The sequence below is a fragment of the Lucilia cuprina genome, chromosome 6 (assembly GCF_022045245.1).
Source record: "Lucilia cuprina isolate Lc7/37 chromosome 6, ASM2204524v1, whole genome shotgun sequence".
NCBI lineage: Eukaryota > Metazoa > Arthropoda > Insecta > Diptera > Calliphoridae > Lucilia > Lucilia cuprina.
In genome coordinates this window covers 38,961,727-38,981,264 of record NC_060954.1, presented here as the reverse complement: position 1 = coordinate 38,981,264, position 19,538 = coordinate 38,961,727, and the positions used below count along the sequence as shown (strand labels likewise).

Genomic DNA, 19,538 nt, shown 5'->3' with positions numbered 1-19,538 from the left:
AATAAATGCCACATCAGTTCTTCATTGAAGGATAGATAGACCGTTCTCAAGGATACCCAATGGATAAAAAATATCACCGTAAAATTAGGTCATCAAGGAAGGAATTTACCTAAAGCATTCGACATTCGAGTCTCTAATACCAGTAAACTGTAGGTACTGGTACAACCTATATTCCTCGCGATTGTAATAACATCAAGATGATGGAGGTTTACCAAAGTAACTTTTCTTGGGGGCACCCCAAAAGATTTACTTTTCTAATTAACGAGTGTGCTGGAGACGATTTCAATCTTTTTGAATTTCAATCTTCGAGCTATCCTATTGCAGCTCTCTACGGAATGGCGATCTTCAACTTTTTTCAAAGTCCTATCTCGAAAATATGTATACCTAGAGTGGTGTAGGGCCGAGGTACGACCTACATTAATAAATCAAGACATTGCTCCTTTACAAACTGCACACAGAGTAAAACCAACCTAAAGAGAATATTTAATCCCGTAGTTTCATTTAAAATAGGTTTTATGGCCAATGGGCTAATTATGTATATAACCTACAAAACTTAGTTGCTCCGCCCGTTTCTAGTCCCTTTGCAATAACATCAATGGGATGAATGTCGAAACATTTTACGTGAGCACATTCCGGCAAAGAGTAAGGTGACCACCCTTATGATGTCATGAAAGAATTGCATTATTCAAAATGCAATCTCCATCATTTAATGACCATTCCAGTGCATTCCTTAACCTCTTAAAGCCCGAGCAACCACACTACTGAGACGGCTCTTTTGTTTTGGCAAAACAGCACCTAGAGTCATATTTGGTATTCCGAAATACCCAACAAAATGGATCAGGATCCCTGTTTTATGAACCGATCAATGTAACAAAGGAAATATTAATTTCTAAAGTCAATTAATTCCAATAATTGCCCCTACAAATAGTATCTATATATCCAGTTGAGATGACAAAAGCACCGAAGAATTTCCCCGAAGCGTAAATGGACATACTAAATCAATACTAATCTCCAATATATGGAGACTTTCCCGATATTTCACCAATCTTAGCATCAGTTCCATTCCCATTATCATAAAGATCGATCTACTGGATGACAGGCATCCATTGAATACTGACCTGACAATTCCCCAGCATATACCGGCGTCCCACTACATGAACGGTAAGAGATAGGTATATGACATAACCAACATTCTATCCCCCTGATTTTGGGTATAAAACCACAGCCACTACGTGGATCCCGAAGGAACCTCAACCAACTGACCAGCCAGGACGTAGTCCTGCGGACAACTGACCACCCGTAGTGCCAGATTGTATGGTGCTCTGGTTTGACCTTATGCCAAATGATTCCGAGGCGAAGCCAAGGATACATTTGACATCACCAGTTTATAGTCCCAGCAGACTAGAGGTATTGGTAGCACCTCTTTAACCCGGGATGGCAATATACCATTATGGACATTTCATAATGGAAACATGACCCGGGGGGACATCAATGGGATTACGTCTGTTAATAAGTGAAACCGTTTACATCAGAGTCCCTCTTTCGACCCATAATAACAGGTTATCACCTAACTTATCTTCCTGCCATTAGGCTTAAAACTATATACAACCAATAAATGTTTTGTGGGAACTACAGCTGCCTTCTGGTTCCCTTAGTGCTACATATGAAGTCTGGTCAGCCGTCAAAATTCCTTTACTTACAAATCCTCGATCAGAGAGATTGCAATAGCAAAAACTTGAAAACTTAAAGGAAGTTTTTGTTTCTTTATAATATTAATATTTAAATTTAGAAGACAACCACAAGTTGCCTCTTAGCATGGTTAAGCTTGAGGTTTTGCGCTTTTATACTTTTTTAGTTTCATAGTGCATTATACACACTCGTTTTTACAACAAAAACACACAAAAGTCATAATAATAAAGGAATTAGGAAACTCACTTAAGTACCTTTGTATGCACTTACAATTTCAACAAGGAATGAAATCAGATAAAACTAATAGCTTTATTCGATAAAATTTCACATAAAAATTGAAAAAAAAATCATAAAATAAAAGTCATAAATCCCTAAAAATATTAGCCAAACACACGTAATATAATATTGCTTTGAAATAGTATATACTATTACAGATTTGGTGGTACAATTATTTTTAAAAATTCTAAATATAGATTTTCCAGCAGCATGTTGCCATGACACACAGTACATATCGTATAAAAAGTAGTAAACAATAAATTGAAAAATAAAATATTTAAAAAAACATGCTGATATTTAACTAAAGATTACAAACAATTTTTTTGTTTTACCTAAAAACGATTTTTTTTACGTAGATATTTAAGTTTTTTGTTTATTTAGTAGATGGTATAGTATTAAATAAAAAAACTTACCAGCAGATGTTGTAGCCGCTACCGGTACGGTTGATGTTGTCACTGAACTGGGATTAGCAAAAGTGCGCACTTGAGGACGAAAATTAAACTTGGCACCGGAAGACTTAGCACCCATGCCAATATTCTCCTGATGTGATTTACCACTACGTAAAACAATATAAACCTGTGGAATAGTTTGTAAAAAATGAAAATTATTAAAAAAGAACACTACAGACTAGAAATATTACTAAAATAAATAAATCTTATGCGTTGCTAGTTTAACAAACTAGAACTGAACTAGAACTGAACTAGAACTGAACTAGAACTGAACTAGAACTGAACTAGAACTGAACTAGAACTGAACTAGAACTGAACTAGAACTGAACTAGAACTGAACTAGAACTGAACTAGAACTGAACTAGAACTGAACTAGAACTGAACTAGAACTGAACTAGAACTGAACTAGAACTGAACTAGAACTGAACTAGAACTGAACTAGAACTGAACTAGAACTGAACTAGACCTGAATTAGAATTGGAATAGAATTTAGCAAAAACCTGAACTGAACTTGCAGTGATCTAAAGTAATCTTTAAATCTTTAGTCTAGTTTAAGGATTTATTTTTAGACCAATTATATACTAGTCTACTAGTAAAATGATATGTATATAAAGTTGTTCATGAACCAGTCTATAGATTTGTTTATGGACTAAGCCATAGGAAAAGTTATAAGCAATTCTATTCATTAGTCTATAGACAAGTCTATGGACAAATAATAGAATAGTTATTAAACCAATTTATTAACTATTCTAAAGGCCGTTCTGTGAGCTTATCTATTAGTTAGTCTATGAACCAATATACCAAAGAAGTCTGACATATAATCTTGACGGGCAGATGGATAAAACTGTATGTAACAATGAACATTTTAAATTCTTCTAAATTGTCGTAAAAATGTTGTTTGACCCACCCTTAGGAGGTTTGCATTGTTTTCAGGAAAAATTATATGGAATTTTATTAACTCGTCTTTAGCTTATGAATGAAACATGAAAGAAACAATTTAAGGGCATTGTGTATAAAAGCTATATTTAGAATTCCTTAAACCTTAAGATCAAGAAACCAGCACAGAGATTTGTTTATATATAACTTGCGGTTAATAGAAACCTTTAAATTTTAACAATATTATGATTTCCACGAAATTTAAATTCTTGGCAGTAAAATAATTTATTGTACGTACATATTTGCCATGCTTTTAGATTTTATTTACCGTCAAAAGCATAAGCTTAACTCTATTTCAATTGTTACTTTTATCATCATGATAAATATTTATAAACGACAAATGAAAACACAAGAGCAAACCAACCGAAGAAAACAATTTTCAAAAGAATAAAAACAAAAGTATTACATTGTATTTAACATGTTCTACTAACAGTATGAGCAAAAGAAAAAACTCACCTTGCTGCCAAATATTAAAGCCAACAATAATGTAATTGTTAATTGAGTATGACAGAAAAATATTATATACAATAAATCCGGATTAGCTGGAGATTGTAGAAAAAGCCTTGAAAAATAAACAACAACATATTTTTATTAAAAATGAGGTGAAAGAAAAATTTTGTTTGGTAAAATATTTATTATTTAAAATTAATATTTAAACAGGCAACTTACATAGAAACATTTAAAAAGCACGTCAGCAAAAATTCATTATAAATGGCCATCGATATAAAGCGACTTTCATTGAATTCAGAAGGAGCTTTGCGCACCATTATACACAAACGAACGCCCCAAGCCAAAAAGACAACTTCCACTGAAAATTAAATTTTTATAATTAATAATTTAATTAATATATTAAGTAATAGAAATATTAAATATTTTTAAATTTTATCTTGCTTTTAAAACAAATGGGTTTGAAGAGTTTTGGTGCAAAATTAAAATCATTTTTAAGGATATATGATTTTCTTTTAATTTTTTTTTGTCTATATGAAATCCACAGCCAACATAGAACCAGTTACAACAATGCCATACCGTCTTCAGCTTTCTGATCTGTTGTAGTAGAATCCTTAAGTCATTTTTTACAACCAACCGCTGTGCTTACAGTTACAACTACAGCTCGTGCTGTTAATTCGTTTACTTGTAAAATGAGAATGTTTAAGTGAGTTCCGACGTGTTGCGGCATTAACATTAGTTGTTTCCTTGTGTATTGTCATTTAACACCTCTGAAAGAGTTCAGGTTCTTCGCCGTGAAAAAAAAGAAATAGTGTGTCATGAAGTTAAACAAGAGTTGAAGATAATACTGTTTAAATAATTTTTTAGTTTGGAAGAAAATATATGTAATTTATCTGTTTAAAGAATGTTTTTGTTGCAGTTTTTGAAAGGGTTTTCCAAAAAGGCGATGTGGTGAGTTTTGCAGGTGGAAGTGATACCTGTGGTACTCTCCGATAGAAAAATTGCAAATCCATCAGCCTGTGTTCTTGATTATTGAGTTCGTCTTGTTGCGGCAGTATATGCCTGCCTTCAGAGAACTTTTTGCAGTCTGACAGTATGATAGTGTCATCAAAATCCAAAGGAAGAGTCAACGAATCTGTCAGCCAGACCACTGCAACATAGTCTAAGCCGAAAATGTATTCACTATTATAGAATCCCTTTTACTATATAATAGTAAAGCATCACCAAAGACCTAGTATAATTCTCAAATACTCCACTTCTTAACTTGTTCAAGAATTCCGAGTGTCTATTGACGTTATAACAAAAATTTCGACGGTACCGCTTTCATGAAAATACTATAAATTTACGCTTTCATGAAATTTACTATAATATTGGTTTTCCTCTTAAAAAGGTGAAACAATTGATTGCAAGCAAGCTCCAACTTTCTCAAAATTGAAGACGGGGAGACCAAATGATATTGGCATATCTTCTGTATGAAAAACACACGACGTCCGTTAAACCTAAATGAGCTCCTTCTCATAAACCCTATGGAAGTTATAATATTTCCATTGGCATTCTCTACAACAATTTCTAAGTTGTAACCATGAAGACGAGATCATCTGCGTGGGAAGGCATATCACGTATCGAATTGCTTTACGTGAACATCTGCCGTGTTGGCCTTATTTCACGGTTGCCTTTTTCAACCACCGGGTAACATTCTTTCTGTAACGACTCTCAAGCGTCCCATTGTGCTTCTTACAAACCGGTGACATTTTACGAATATGTATGGAATTTTCGGTTCTTTATACGTGCAGTTTGCTCAAGTATTTGATGTATCAAAATTATGCCCATTGGTGCCCTGTTGCTTTACTTCAGATGCAAAGACATCACTTTCGTTTTAAACGACGCAGATGGTATGGCCTCTGTTGAGTTGTCAATAGCACCAGAGACTTAACTGGTAGAACGAAGAACGAATCCACCAAATAAGCCGTAGAATTTGTTCTTACTCACAGAGAACTCATTATAGTATATGTGGTGAACATACCTGGACAAGGAAGGAAAATTCAATGGTATCACTAGTATATGCTACCTTTCATCTATCATTTTTTAACGTAGCACACATTCATTCTATGGATAAATTCTGATTGGTCCTACATATACCCATCTTGTATTACTTAGGTTAATGCCAACGCAATTTCAACGCTTAGTTCAACAACAGTCCTCTGTAGTAAAAACAACCGAACATAGACTTTAACGTGAATCAGTCTTTCAACCGCTCTCAGTCTTTTAATCACTCTTCCCGCAAATGTGTTTAAACCACAGCCACCAGGAATCTCAATCAACTGGCCAGCCAGGACATAGTGCTGCTGGTCAATGGCCACCCCTAGTAATAGATTATGGGGTTCTCTGATTCGACCCATGTGAAATTATTTTGAGTGATGTCCGAGGAGTGAAATGACATTACCAGTTTATAGTCCCGGTACTGGTAGCACCTCTTTTCCTCGGGACTGTAATTAAACAAAGATGGAGTCATACATAAAGGTAAAATGCCTCGGAGGAAAGCCTATCATGTATATGAAAATAACTCGTTCTACATCAAACCCAAATTAGCTTTTTCTCAGAAAAACTATAATAGTAATAACTATCAATTGGAGCCACATAAAGTCAAAAGTTCAAACAAAAACCTAAGCTTTTGCCACCATCAATGTTCATGTTGCTTCTCAGTTAAGTTAATTTTTAATTGGAAAGAGAAAATTATTCGATATCAATTTCATAATATATTATATTCGATCATTAAATTGATTGCGGTAAAATATAATTTTTCTTTTTAACAAACATGAATGTCTAGTAATTGCCATTAATAAGTAATATTAAATTTCATTACATGTAAAACATTTTTAAATTATTTTTTTTTTTTTCTTAAACAATATACAAGAACGAAAACATATTACTGCAGCATTAAAAGTATGTATTTAAAATTTCATTTTATTAAAGTGGTTTCCGTCTTACGACAATATTTAAACAGAAATGCATGAGTGTATGGAGTTTTTCACACCAATTTCTTTAGGAAGAAAAAAATACTTTCAAGATTACTTTGAAATGATTTACGATTCATTTCGTATGGAATCACCTATACGAAGTTTTCTTTTTTTATAGTTTTCTTTCTTTGTGCATTCGACAACTAGTAGTATTTGTAAGTTTTGTTTTTTATTTTTTTGCTCAGTAAAACTTACTTGATGTAAAAGTATAATCCCACCAGTCGGTTTTACATAAAAATGCCTTCAAATCATCAGCTGTACGACCAACGACCACATCAGGCGGTGAAACCAATGTGCGCACCAACAAACAAGTGCCAATGGCGCCACAAATACAACCCAGACGTTTAAGTAATGCAGCATCTGTTATTTTAACAGCTTTTGCTGAACGTACACGAAATATTACTGATATCCTACAAATGGAGCAAAAAACAATATATATTGAATAATGTTGAAAAAATAAGAAGAAAATACTGTTAGTGTCAATATAATGAAAGCGTTTTTTATTTGTTTAAATATATTAAAACGTCGATGTCCTTGTAACATCAACAATTCTGAAGGAATTTTTTTTTTAATGTATGGATTTCTTGTAATAACTAACTAACTAACTAACTAACTAACTAACTAACTAACTAACTAACTAACTAACTAACAAACTTACTAACTTACTAACTTACTAACTTACTAACTTACTAACTTACTAACTTATTAACTTACTAACGTACTAACGTACTAACTTACTAACTTACTAACTTACTAACTTACTAACTTACTAACTTACTAACTTACTAACTTACTAACTTACTAACTTACTAACTTACTAACTTACTAACTTACTAACTTACTAACTTACTAACTTACTAACTTACTAACTTACTAACTTACTAACTTACTAACTTACTAACTTACTAACTTACTAACTTACTAACTTACTAACTTACTTACTTACTAACTTACTAACATACCTACTAACTAACTAACTAACTAACTAACTAACTAACTAACTAACACTAGGCTTTTACTTCATTGTACAACTTCTGACTTAATATTTCCCCTCAGTACATCTCACTCAAGTCCACATACATTTGTTATTTTCTTTTTTCTTCAAAGAAAAAAATTAAACAAAACAATGCAATTTTCCACTTGTAGACATTATTTACTTACCGCCATGTTTTCAGCATTAATGCTCCATATGTTAAGGAAAATCCAATTTCTCTCAGCCATATTCGTGCCGTACATGTATATAAATTCGGATTCGGATACATAACAATGTTCTACAATTGTTTTTGATTTAAAGGGATAAGAAAGAAAATACAGAAAAAATTAAAAGGAATATAAGAAGAATCATTTATTTTTTATGAAAAAATTTTATATAAGTAAATATGTAGTTATTCGATTGTATTAATACATTGGTTAGTGCGTGTGTAAAAGGTATTTATGAAATTAAATGAAAACAATGAAATTTTATTTTATAAGACGTCATCTGTTTTTGTTGTATTTATGGTGATTGTTGTTAACAAAACAATAACAACAACATGAATGAATTGTAAATTGATAATTTGTAAAATAATAATGTCTATAACATGTTTTGTTTTCTTTTAAAGCCATAAACTTTTTAAACACCACTAAACTTTTCAACATACATAAGTGGAATCTTTACTTAAATGTGTATATGTATAGGAATATAACTCTCTTATTTGTTTAACTTTATAATTGAGGTTATAACATACAATATTTTCAAAATTGAAATTTAATTCAATCAGTAAATATTATATATTTTTACGTCCCATCACATTGTTTAAGTTGTTCTCAAATCCAATTTTCTTAAAAAAAAAACTAAATACATAAATATATATAAAATAAAATCTTTCACCACCCAGTGATTGTCCCGTCACACACTGTTATTTTATTTATGAATGTGTATCCTTTTATCTACTATCCACATATCCTAAATGGACATTCATTTATGTCTATTAAATGTTGTTTGAAAAAATAACAAGTAAGAGTGCTATGGCGGGCAATATCGAATCTTATGTACCCACCATCAAACCGTATGTTATAAATGGAATGCTTCCTTAGAAACTTTAGGTTGTTATTTTGAATAGCGCTTATATATAATATCTTAGCTACACTCAGATTTTAAGACAGTAATGTATATATATGTACGTTGAAGTTATTTTCTGAAGGGGAACTTATATGTGGTGTAAGGTGAGTTATGGACTGTTTCTTAAAAAATTCGATGGAAAGAATTTTATTTGAATTTCAGCGCTGCATTTTAAAATTAGTAATGAGCAGAGCAAGGATTTTCATGCACTAAAAATTTTAAAAAAATATGCGCTTATAATATGCACTAAAAAATGGAAAAATATGCACTTTAAAATGTTAAACATATGCACCAAAAAAATTTCTTTCTGAAGATGTCTATTAAAGATATTTAGATCTTAAGTTTTTGACACAAATATGCAATTTATGCATTTATAACAAAATATGCAAATACAGCAAATCGATGCCATTTTGTAGCAAATTCTTTGATTCGAAAAGAAAACTAGTTAAAAGTTATTTTCAGTTACTCACTACGAACATGCATTTGCATAGAAATCCTTACCCTGGTAATAAGCGTTAAAGTTAGTTTCTGAAGGGATCTCATATTGGAAGTATAGTTAAATGTGAACCGATCCTAATAAAATCATACTTATGGAGAATTTCAACGAAGACTCATATTTTTATGTCAGTGGTGGTCGTCTAATTAATTTTTTGGTGGGTACCTTATATGAGGGGTAAGGTCAATAATGAATCAATCCTAATAGAATTTGATAAAAAGGAATTTGAAACTTATTTATGTTGATTTTCATTTCTATACGTGAATTTTTAATTTTATACGAAAACATAAACCGATATTTTACGTTTTCTATACGAAATAGTGCTTTCAACTCTTTTGCTTCTTCTGTTCGGACTCTATCGTGCTTAAAACAGGCAGATGGACGAACATGGCTACATCACCTTAGAGTTTGATAAGGATCTAGAATATATACTTTTGTAGGTCTATGATAAATATTTCAATACCACGATCTCTTACGGAGAGGGATTGTAGTAAGTACTTACTACAAATGTCTGATATGAAATAGGGAGTTAAGTAGTTTTGTTTCTAAGAACAAAAAAAAAATGCCCACGAGGTTACATCCTCTACATCTAGTATTAAATTTCTTCGATAAAATAATATTTCTTTTTTCGTTTGTGTTAAAAACAAAGTTCAAAAGCAAGGCTAACAAGTAAAACCGATCACACAAGTCATATGATTTGTCAAAATTTTGTGTAGAAGACTATGGATGGGATTGAGAGAGAATACGGATGGAAAATTTGACAGTCGTATGGCTCTCTTCATTCATTTTTTGAAATGATTAAAAAAACAAGCAGGTCGCATTAGATCAGGGATGTATTTTTATGTTAACACATACAAAAAAGTGAAACAGCTGTTTCCATCTTACTTTGTTATTGTTTTATACCAATCGTGTAAACACAAAAAATAAACATAAATCATACGACTTTTATTCTCTTTTTTGTTATACGGATCAAATTTCATTTTATTTTTTCATTCGACTTTACGTACGTAAAATGTGATCGTGTGAAGTGCCCTTAAGTAATAACATAATATATCACTTTTAAGTCATCATTAGATTCCTTCTAAGCATTGCAGACTAAATTCAATAATCGTTGAATGTTCTTGCTGTGTCGTTTAATCGACTAAAAAAATAATTTTTACTGAATTGAAGTAATTGTACAAATAGCACTAAAAACTGATAGTACTGAACTCACTATATGTAGTGATGTATATAATAACTAAATGCTTTCAAAATATAAGCACACATTTTAACGCAAAATAACGTAACATGCAGCATTATTGACCATTTAAATCAATTTCAAGTCAATTTAGTTTGATTTATTTTCAAATGTTGCTGTTTTTATTTTAATAAAAACAATATAGAAAAAAACCACAGAAATAAATAAAATATTGAATTAAAGATAGACATACATATTGGAATTTATTTCTAAAGTTCAATTTATGCATAAGTGGGTTTGAGGAATAAATCAGTTCTATCGTCATAAGCACGCAATATATACAAGGAATATTTATGTAACCCAACATATTTGTATGTAGAAATTATTTCGAAACACCTAAAACAGCCAAAGTCCATCGATGTAGTACAGGTAGTTTCTAAAATGAAGTGCATTGACGATAATATTTTTATACTTATTATTAAAACAGATATTGTTGTACCCTATAGTGGGGAGGGTATTATGCGTTTGTGCTGATGTTTATTACACCCAAAAATATTGGCTCCAGACCCACCTTATAGTATACCAATCGGCTCAGGATCACTTTCTGATTTAATTTAGCTATGTCCGTCTGTCCGTCCGTCTGTCTGTATGTCCACGTAAAGCTGCAGGTCGCAATTTTTAACATAATGAAACTTGGCACACACTCTTTCCTTAGTTCAAGGATGAACGCTATTGAAAATGGTTGAAATCAGTCCATTATTTCGCCTACCCCCTATACAACCGTACCCCCCGAATCGGGCCTTTAGGCTTATAATTACGTTAAATGTTCTATTATATCAACAAAAATCTGCAAAAATTAGTTTTATAGAATGATAAGTGACACTACTAATTTTTATAGTGATCGGACATCATTTGACCCTAGCCCCCATACAAACTCCCCTTCAGAAAATGTCTTGAAGGTCAAAATTAAATTATAATTTCAAATAAAACTATTAAAATCTACATAAATAACTTTAAGGTAGACGTGAATTCCTTTACCAAAATTTATAATAGGCCATACTCCCCTATGAGCCCTCTTGTAGAAAATTTATTTTCTTTGTCAATACTACGTAAAAAAATGTTACACAATACGGCTAAAGAACAAATTAAATGCTTCATTTTTTTTTTAAATTATCCACTTTTTTAACATACTGACTGGTGTAGGGTATCATATAGTCGGCAATGTCCGATTATGCATTCATACTTGTTTTTGTCTTAAAATTATACATTCGGGATCTTGTTAAATACTTAGGTAAGGTATAACCTCACCATTAATCTCTCTATTTATTGACAAGATGGACAGATAACTGTCAGAGATATCTATTCACTAATTAAATGGCACAATTTCCAAATGGAATATTTTGCAAAATGTAAGATTAAATGTGTATAAATATACATATACTTTTTTCCTGCAAGTATTTATAAGCACTCAATAATCGTTTATACTTATGTATAAACGAATATTTTTATTTGCGATAAAATGTTAATAAATATTCGAAGAGAACAGGAAATATTTATTCTTAAATATTTGATATATGTATAAAATGTGAAAAAATAAAAATAAATACGTTCTTTTCTTTGAAAGTGATTTATATTTTACAAACAAATTCCGGATTTACTCATGGCAATGAATTATGGTTAAAAAAGAAAATAACATATTTATATATATAGATAGTAGAGCAAGTTTTGAACAATGAATCTTTGTTTTTCGAAGTGGCAAATAAATATAATCCGAAAGTGATTCCGAATCGATCGGATCCCTTTCACAAATAAAAGTAGTGAAGGGTAAGAATATCTAAGGCGAACACCTGCCTTTACGGCCTTTATTAACGGTGGTATTTTTTAGTAGAACGGTCTATCACTCGCCCCTGAATTCTTATATGAAGAAATTAGGTATCTATCGTTGCACACGTAAGCAGAGAAAAAACATGGTTGTGGTAACCATGTTTTAAGAGCAACATATTATGGTTAAAATTATGATTGTAGTTTAAATATATAATGGTTATTGTAACAATTTTGAAATAGCATATTATAATTAAATACAGTTGAAATATTTTATCATAATATTAATAAACTACACCACTTTAGTGGGGAAGGTACATACATTATTCTATACAAAGTGAAATACTTATACATATAATGTTATTAATCAAATGAGAATTATTTTTACAAATTTTATTGTCGCCTTAAAACAACATACTTTAAAAATAATATGTGTGTGATGAGTGGCTAAAGTTGTTTCGTTGTTGTACCAAGCACAACGTAACAAATAATAGTTATTTATAACAATATAACATACAGTTGTTATATAACATATAGCAACATAACATATAATGGCTATTTGTAAATTCAAATGGTTGTTAGTAACATAATATGTTTTCATTGTTACCATTATTAAGTTATTGAAAAAATAATTATTTTTCAGGAAATCATACTCAAATTTATAATTGCCATGAACATGAAAATGATTACAATAAGAACAATATAGTTTAAATAGAATTAAAATAACAATTATATGTTTTTGATAACAATATATTGTTACAATGAACATAGTTTAGTTATAGTAACCATGTCGAACCATATTTTTTCTCTGCGTGTGGCTGTGTCGGCCCATGAACAAGTGCTTTGCTAAAATACTCGATCAATCTAATCTCTTAACATAGTAGCCCCGATGCGAATGACGGGCAGCATGGGATCAATCCCAATGCATACCCCTACAAGAAAAAAGCAATCACTAGTCTTCAGTTCCCTGCAGTAAGAGGTAAATCAGTATTAGTCTCCTGTCAGACAAAGGATATTTTACCAATCGTTTACCAACGTACATCAGTTTCATTCTCAGACTATAAGAGACGACCTACAGATCGACAGATAACTACCAAGTGTTAACCTAAAAATTCCCTTATCTACTCACAAAAATTCCCTAGATACTCAACGGATCATTTCAGCATGAGCTGCTTTGTCACATCAACCAGTGACATTACACAATACGGTTTGATTTTACAACAAGGTTATATGCTCCCGGGGGAAGTCTTGAGTAAATAAAAAATTATTAAAAATTCCATCTATATAAAAATATAGACTTTGTGTATTAAACGATTTTCATAATACTATAATTAACAAATTCTTTAATTTTTTTTTTCATATTAAGAAACATAATGAATACCATTTTAAATAAAATTTTAAATGACTTTTATAAAAAAAACGAAATTAATTAAAATATGACACTTTATCATTGACATTTAATAAGAGTACAATAGGTCAAACAATAACTATGCAAATGTATTTCCATTAATATACAGCTGTGATAAAACCACCTTTAGTTTAATTGTCATTATCAGCAGTATCACCTTGGTGGTCATAATATTTTCATATAAAATTTCATTGTTATGCCATTTTATAATACATAATTAATAATTTGCATTTTCATAAAGGATATTAATTCATTGTGATTATTAAGTTTCAAATTTGTGGTAGTTGGCAAAAAAATTCCAACAACTTATAGCTTGAAATAGCTTTAAGTCTTTTAAATGGAAACTGAGCTTATATATTTATATACCCAGCAAAAACTTGCATTGAAAAGTAAGGTGTTGGGTTTAGGCCACTAAAAATAAGTTTCTCCCGTTGTGATGCCTTATTGGTCATAGGAGTTTATTTAGACAGAACTACTTACTACCTCCAGACTTAAACCAACCGTTTCGATTTATGAATTTTAGGATATTCTATAGATTTTTTCCGGTTATATTCTCCAAACATGTGAGAACAGTATATATGATATAGAGTTCTCTGCTCCCACTAAATGTCGATCTTCAACAGAGAAGGTTAGATATAATCTCCTCCTCCTTCTCATTGTTACAACTGTTGCAGTTGTCACAATGACTGGAGTCCCATTTTTCTGTCGTGATTGCCATTAACACAGTGTCCAGTTAAGTAAGGTGTTAAAATGCTAAAACTATGTTACACCAGGAGCGGATCCACGGGGAAAAAAGGAAATCACCGTCTCCTTCCCAAAATCGAAAATTTTTCATACAAAACATAAAAATGAGTAAAAGAAGAAAAGAAGTGAGAAAAACAAAAGTTCCTCCTTCCGCGGATGTCTTACAAAATATCATTTTAAGTCATTATTTTAATACGGAGACAAACATTGGAGGCATGTGCTTACCAAAGTCGCTTACAAATAAGGACTTAGGTAAGTACTTACTACAATAGCCTGCAAAGAAGGAGTTAAGTAAATAGCTTTGTTTCTGAGAAAAAACAAGTTGTTCACGAGCATACATCTACTGCGTCTACTATTAGTTTTTACGAAAAGTTATTAGGTCGTTTTTGCTGGGTACATATGTATGTACATACCCAGCAAAAACTTACATTAAAAAGTAATAAGCACGGTTAAATAAAATGTGCCAATAAAATGATAATACTGACAATGTACTTATAAACGTATGTAATTATATGTAAGTCATTACAAGAGTAGTTTAATATAGTGCAGACGGTATGTAGTAGTCATTGAAAAGTAATTGGTTATATAAGTACAAGTAATTAGTGGGTTTTTGCTGGTTATTTTGTTAATTTGTAAATTTTGTAAATTTCTTTAACTCACCGTGCAATAAATGAAAAAGGCACCCAATGCAATAACACGTAACAGTGCAGGGCTGGCTGCACGTACAACCTGAAATATAACAATATAATTTAAACAAATAAAAAAACAGGAAAAACGTTTTAGGCAAATATCCACACAGAAATTCATAAAATGGTAAGTTAAACAAATATTGTTTAACAATTAAATTGAATTAAAATGAAAATTAAATTTAGTAACTAAAAATAAATACAGCGATAATTATTTTGCCAAAACTAATTAAAAATTTTAAATATTTGTTTGACCCTACAGCACAATGTAGTAGGCATGGTCGTATGCACATGTATTGTATGTCTGCTACTTATTTCTTAAAGGTAAGACTTAGCATTATTTTTTTTTTTAAATACATACAAACATATATTGTCATGTTAACTAAAATAAAAGTAATTTTCCTAAAATAGTCGTCTCATGTAAGAAACAACAATTTGTTTTTTAACAATTCCACCCTCTTAATTCCACATAGTTACATCTTTTTTTTTTTTGCTTTTTAATATATACATACTTTGACTTGTTGATATCGAAATGTAAACCAAGCAGCTGGTGGTAATAAACCAATTACAACACAAGCCAATGCCAAGATACTGGTACGCATTGGCCAATTTAAGGCGGCTATACAAGGCGAACTATCCTCACAGTAATCACAGCCCTCGGCACAGGGCAAACATTCGTATTCGTTGACAATATTGTAGGTTGAATTTTTACCCTGAAAACAAATGTTGAAAAACAGAAAGACAACAACAAAAATAACAATAAAATGAATATAATATTTAAAGCGTAGAAAGAAAAACAAAAATAATGATAAAAGCATGCAAAATATTTACATACATATCCCAGCAAACATTGGGATATTATTTCCAGCTCGAATACGAATTTATAATATTTATCATAAAATATATAATAATGAAAATCGGACCTCTCATGTTTCTGAAAAGTCCTTAGATACACTTAACTTATAAATAAGAGGATGTTGATGGGCAAGTTGCAAAAAATGTTGCTGAACAAAATACATCTACATCTTCGGACACAATGCAAACAAATAAACTCTACCCATCTTTTTTGACACAGCGTCAATCATTTAGATAAAGAGTTTCTACTGTCTGACGGTGCTCTCCAAGGATGTAAAGGCAAATGTCAAGTGTTTTACGTGAACACCTGCCTAAACGGCCATATCTCACAGTGGTCTTTTTCATCCACTGGTTAGACTTTAGAATGGTCTACCATGCTTGCCTCAATCCTTCAATGAATAACTCAGGTGGTAAATTTTGTACATTGATGAGCTGGTTTATCTACAAGCACTTTGCTGAAGTACTTGAGCTATTTAAGTTCATGTCATAATAGCCCCATTGCAGAATGACAGGCAGCATAGGCTTAAGCCTTATGCACACTCCAACAAAGAAAAATTAATCACTAGTCTAAAGCCAATAGAAGAGGATATCAATTATCCGGATGTACCGGAAGAAGACCACACATACGATGCCATGAAAATGCAATTCCCATCGTTTAATGACCCTTCCAGTGCATTCCTTTAAGTCCCGAACCACACTACTGAGATGGCTCCTAAAGACAACCAAATGGATCAGGATCCCTCTTTTATAAACTGATCTATGTGACAAAGATTTTAGGAATTTCCCAAGAATAATCGCTTAGCATCAGTCAATATATCCTGTTGAGATGGCAACAGCACCGAGAAACTTCCCCAAAATGTAAAAGAAATCTAGATTAGTACTAATTTCCAATATATGGATACTTTCCAAGCATATACGGACGTACCACTACACGACCGGTAAGAAATACCGATGGGGTTCAGCAATCCAGCATATGCAGCTTTGTACACAGACCTTTTCGAAGAGACAATTATCCAACCAATTAGCTATAGGATATATCAGTCCTTAAATCTCTCCCCGCGAGTTTGGGTATTAATCTACTGCCACTACGTGGATCCCGAAGGAACCTCAATCAACTGACCAGCCAGAACAAGTTCTGGCCACGCGTAAAACTGGATTATCTGGTGCTCCGGTTAGATCCCACGCCGAATCATTGTAAGGCGAAGCCGGGGATGCATTTGACATCATAAGTTTATAGTTCCGTCAGACTAGAGGTAGAGGTTGCATATTGAGCTGTTTAATGATCTGTTTCTTACATTAGTTTATACTGCTAAATTCCATATATTATGAAAATGTCATACTAAAATTCGCCCATATGTCCGGGTAAGAGCGTCCTGAACATACTGAACCAAAACTAAACAGACAGAACTACTACCGCTGTCGCCGGACTGACTAAGCATCGATACCTGAAATAACAAGTATAGAAGCTAGTTATACTCTTTTCCTTCGTCCTGGTTTTCAGGAACAACGAGAATCAGACTTAGCAGTCGAGTCGCATTTGTCGGCTGAGTCCAAAAGGAATTAATACTTCCAGCTTAGATGAATTTGCCTTGCGGTTTTAAAAGGTTTTGAACACTTCTCTTACATAAATGAAGATCTTTCCTAACATGTCTCGAAGGGTTCCAACTTTTCAGATTGTTGTTCGAGTGATCCGTCCGATATCAATTTAGGAGGAACATCTTTGCTATAATGATGAGTTTCTTAACCAAGAGCATTTATATACAACACTTTATTCTAATAGTGCTTCGTTTTGATCTTCTTACACTGCGTTCCACTAACTTTCGGAGTTCCTATTATCCACCTGGCCTATCGACTTTACCTTGTAGTTCACTCTGGAATAAACTTTATAAAAAACAGACAAGGAGTTCTTATTATTGCCTAAACTGCTGAATGAAGGAAGTCTGCAAGCTTTGGAGACTTAGGTCCAGTATATGGGGCTCAAGTACGAAATGCTTAATAAAATTTACTGAAGAATATGATGCGTTATCTTTAGTACCCCCCCATTTTTTCAATGTTTTATTATGTTTAATCCTAACGATAAATTGACAGTTAACATACACAAAAAAATTTAACCGGTAGTAGATATTGGCCCTAAGTCTTTGAGTTGTGGTAGAGATCCGTTGTAGTTTATTGCCAGTGGCAAGAGTTAGAAGCAAAATCAGGCATATCAAATTTGGAGATCTTATCAATGTTACAGGACAATTATACAATTAAAAGCCACCTTTAGTTGCAAAGTTGAGGTTAGACTGGGGTATCTTAGGTTAAAACATTTAGCACCTGAGTTGAAAAATAAAAGATTTATTTTTTGAATTTATGCTCTATTCATAAACAAAATTTCACTTTAAAAGAGGTTTGAAAAACATAATTTTTATGCAAAATTTTATTGATAAACTATTAATAAAATAAATTAAATAAATACAATTGAATTTTTCATGTGCCCCAATTTTGGGTCTTACACTCTATGTCCTGGAAATATAACTATATACGAACACAACTACGTGATCAAAAATAGAACCGTGTCTAATAGTTTTGCACAAAGTCAACCTTTTGCATGTGCCCCAAAGAGATTTGGGTCCTATCATAGGACCCAAATGTCACATAGGACATGTGACATGTGACATTTTTGCAAAAAAAGTGAATTTTTATTTATTCTTCATTATAACGTTGTAGCCCTTATCCTAAACATCAAAAATTGTAAAAATTAAAATTAAAAAACAACTTCTTCATTTTTGATTTCAAATATAAACTATAATGTAATATTGCAGTACTTTTATTAACGAGACCTGTACGTATACGTCTTAATGATTTATTGGTATTACAAATATTAAGTATACGCCTAATTTAGAGAAGCAATTGAAATATTTTTATAATACGTAGAAAATCAAATTTTGTAAAGTGTATATAAAAATTCCAAACGATTTGAAAAATATGAATCCAAAAAGATCACGTTTTTGGCAAAAACAGCAAAAAAAGTCCATGACTTTTAGCAAAACTAGAAACTACGAGTAGCTTTGCGCTCTTTAAAGGAAAATTTTTACAAAAATAATAAATCAATTGAAAAAAAAGAATTTTTCAAAAAAACAGATTTGATGTTTGTTGGTTTACAACAAAACCAAATAAAAATCGTAGTATGAAAACCATAAATTTAAGTCTTGGTCTTGTTTTTAGTTTTTCTCTTTCACTTTTTGTTTGCAATATTAAAAACAATCATTTTTAGTAACTTGTTCTTTTAATGAAAAATAAAAAAAAAAGAAATTCCCACAACAATTGTACAACAGTGCGGTTCCTTCTTCTTTTTTGTTTTTCTATACCATCTAACAATCTTTACAAATGTTTCGAAATAAAAGTATGGAAAAATCAACATACATACATTACATATATTTTATAGTTTATTGTG

At 31.6% G+C, this 19,538-nt stretch overlaps 1 protein-coding gene across 1 annotated transcript in view; it reads right to left on the bottom strand.

The window, feature by feature from the left end:
* Positions 1-19,538, bottom strand: part of LOC111687330 — a 261,343-nt gene that overhangs the window by 12,299 nt on the left and 229,506 nt on the right. The window contains exons 9-15 of the mRNA XM_046954490.1: positions 15,760-15,960; positions 15,222-15,290; positions 7,976-8,085; positions 7,010-7,224; positions 4,020-4,158; positions 3,807-3,912; positions 2,379-2,541 (exon numbers count right to left, since the gene is read on the bottom strand). Of these exons, the coding sequence (XP_046810446.1) occupies positions 2,379-2,541; positions 3,807-3,912; positions 4,020-4,158; positions 7,010-7,224; positions 7,976-8,085; positions 15,222-15,290; positions 15,760-15,960 (1,003 nt within the window). The remainder of the gene's footprint in view (positions 1-2,378; positions 2,542-3,806; positions 3,913-4,019; positions 4,159-7,009; positions 7,225-7,975; positions 8,086-15,221; positions 15,291-15,759; positions 15,961-19,538) is intronic.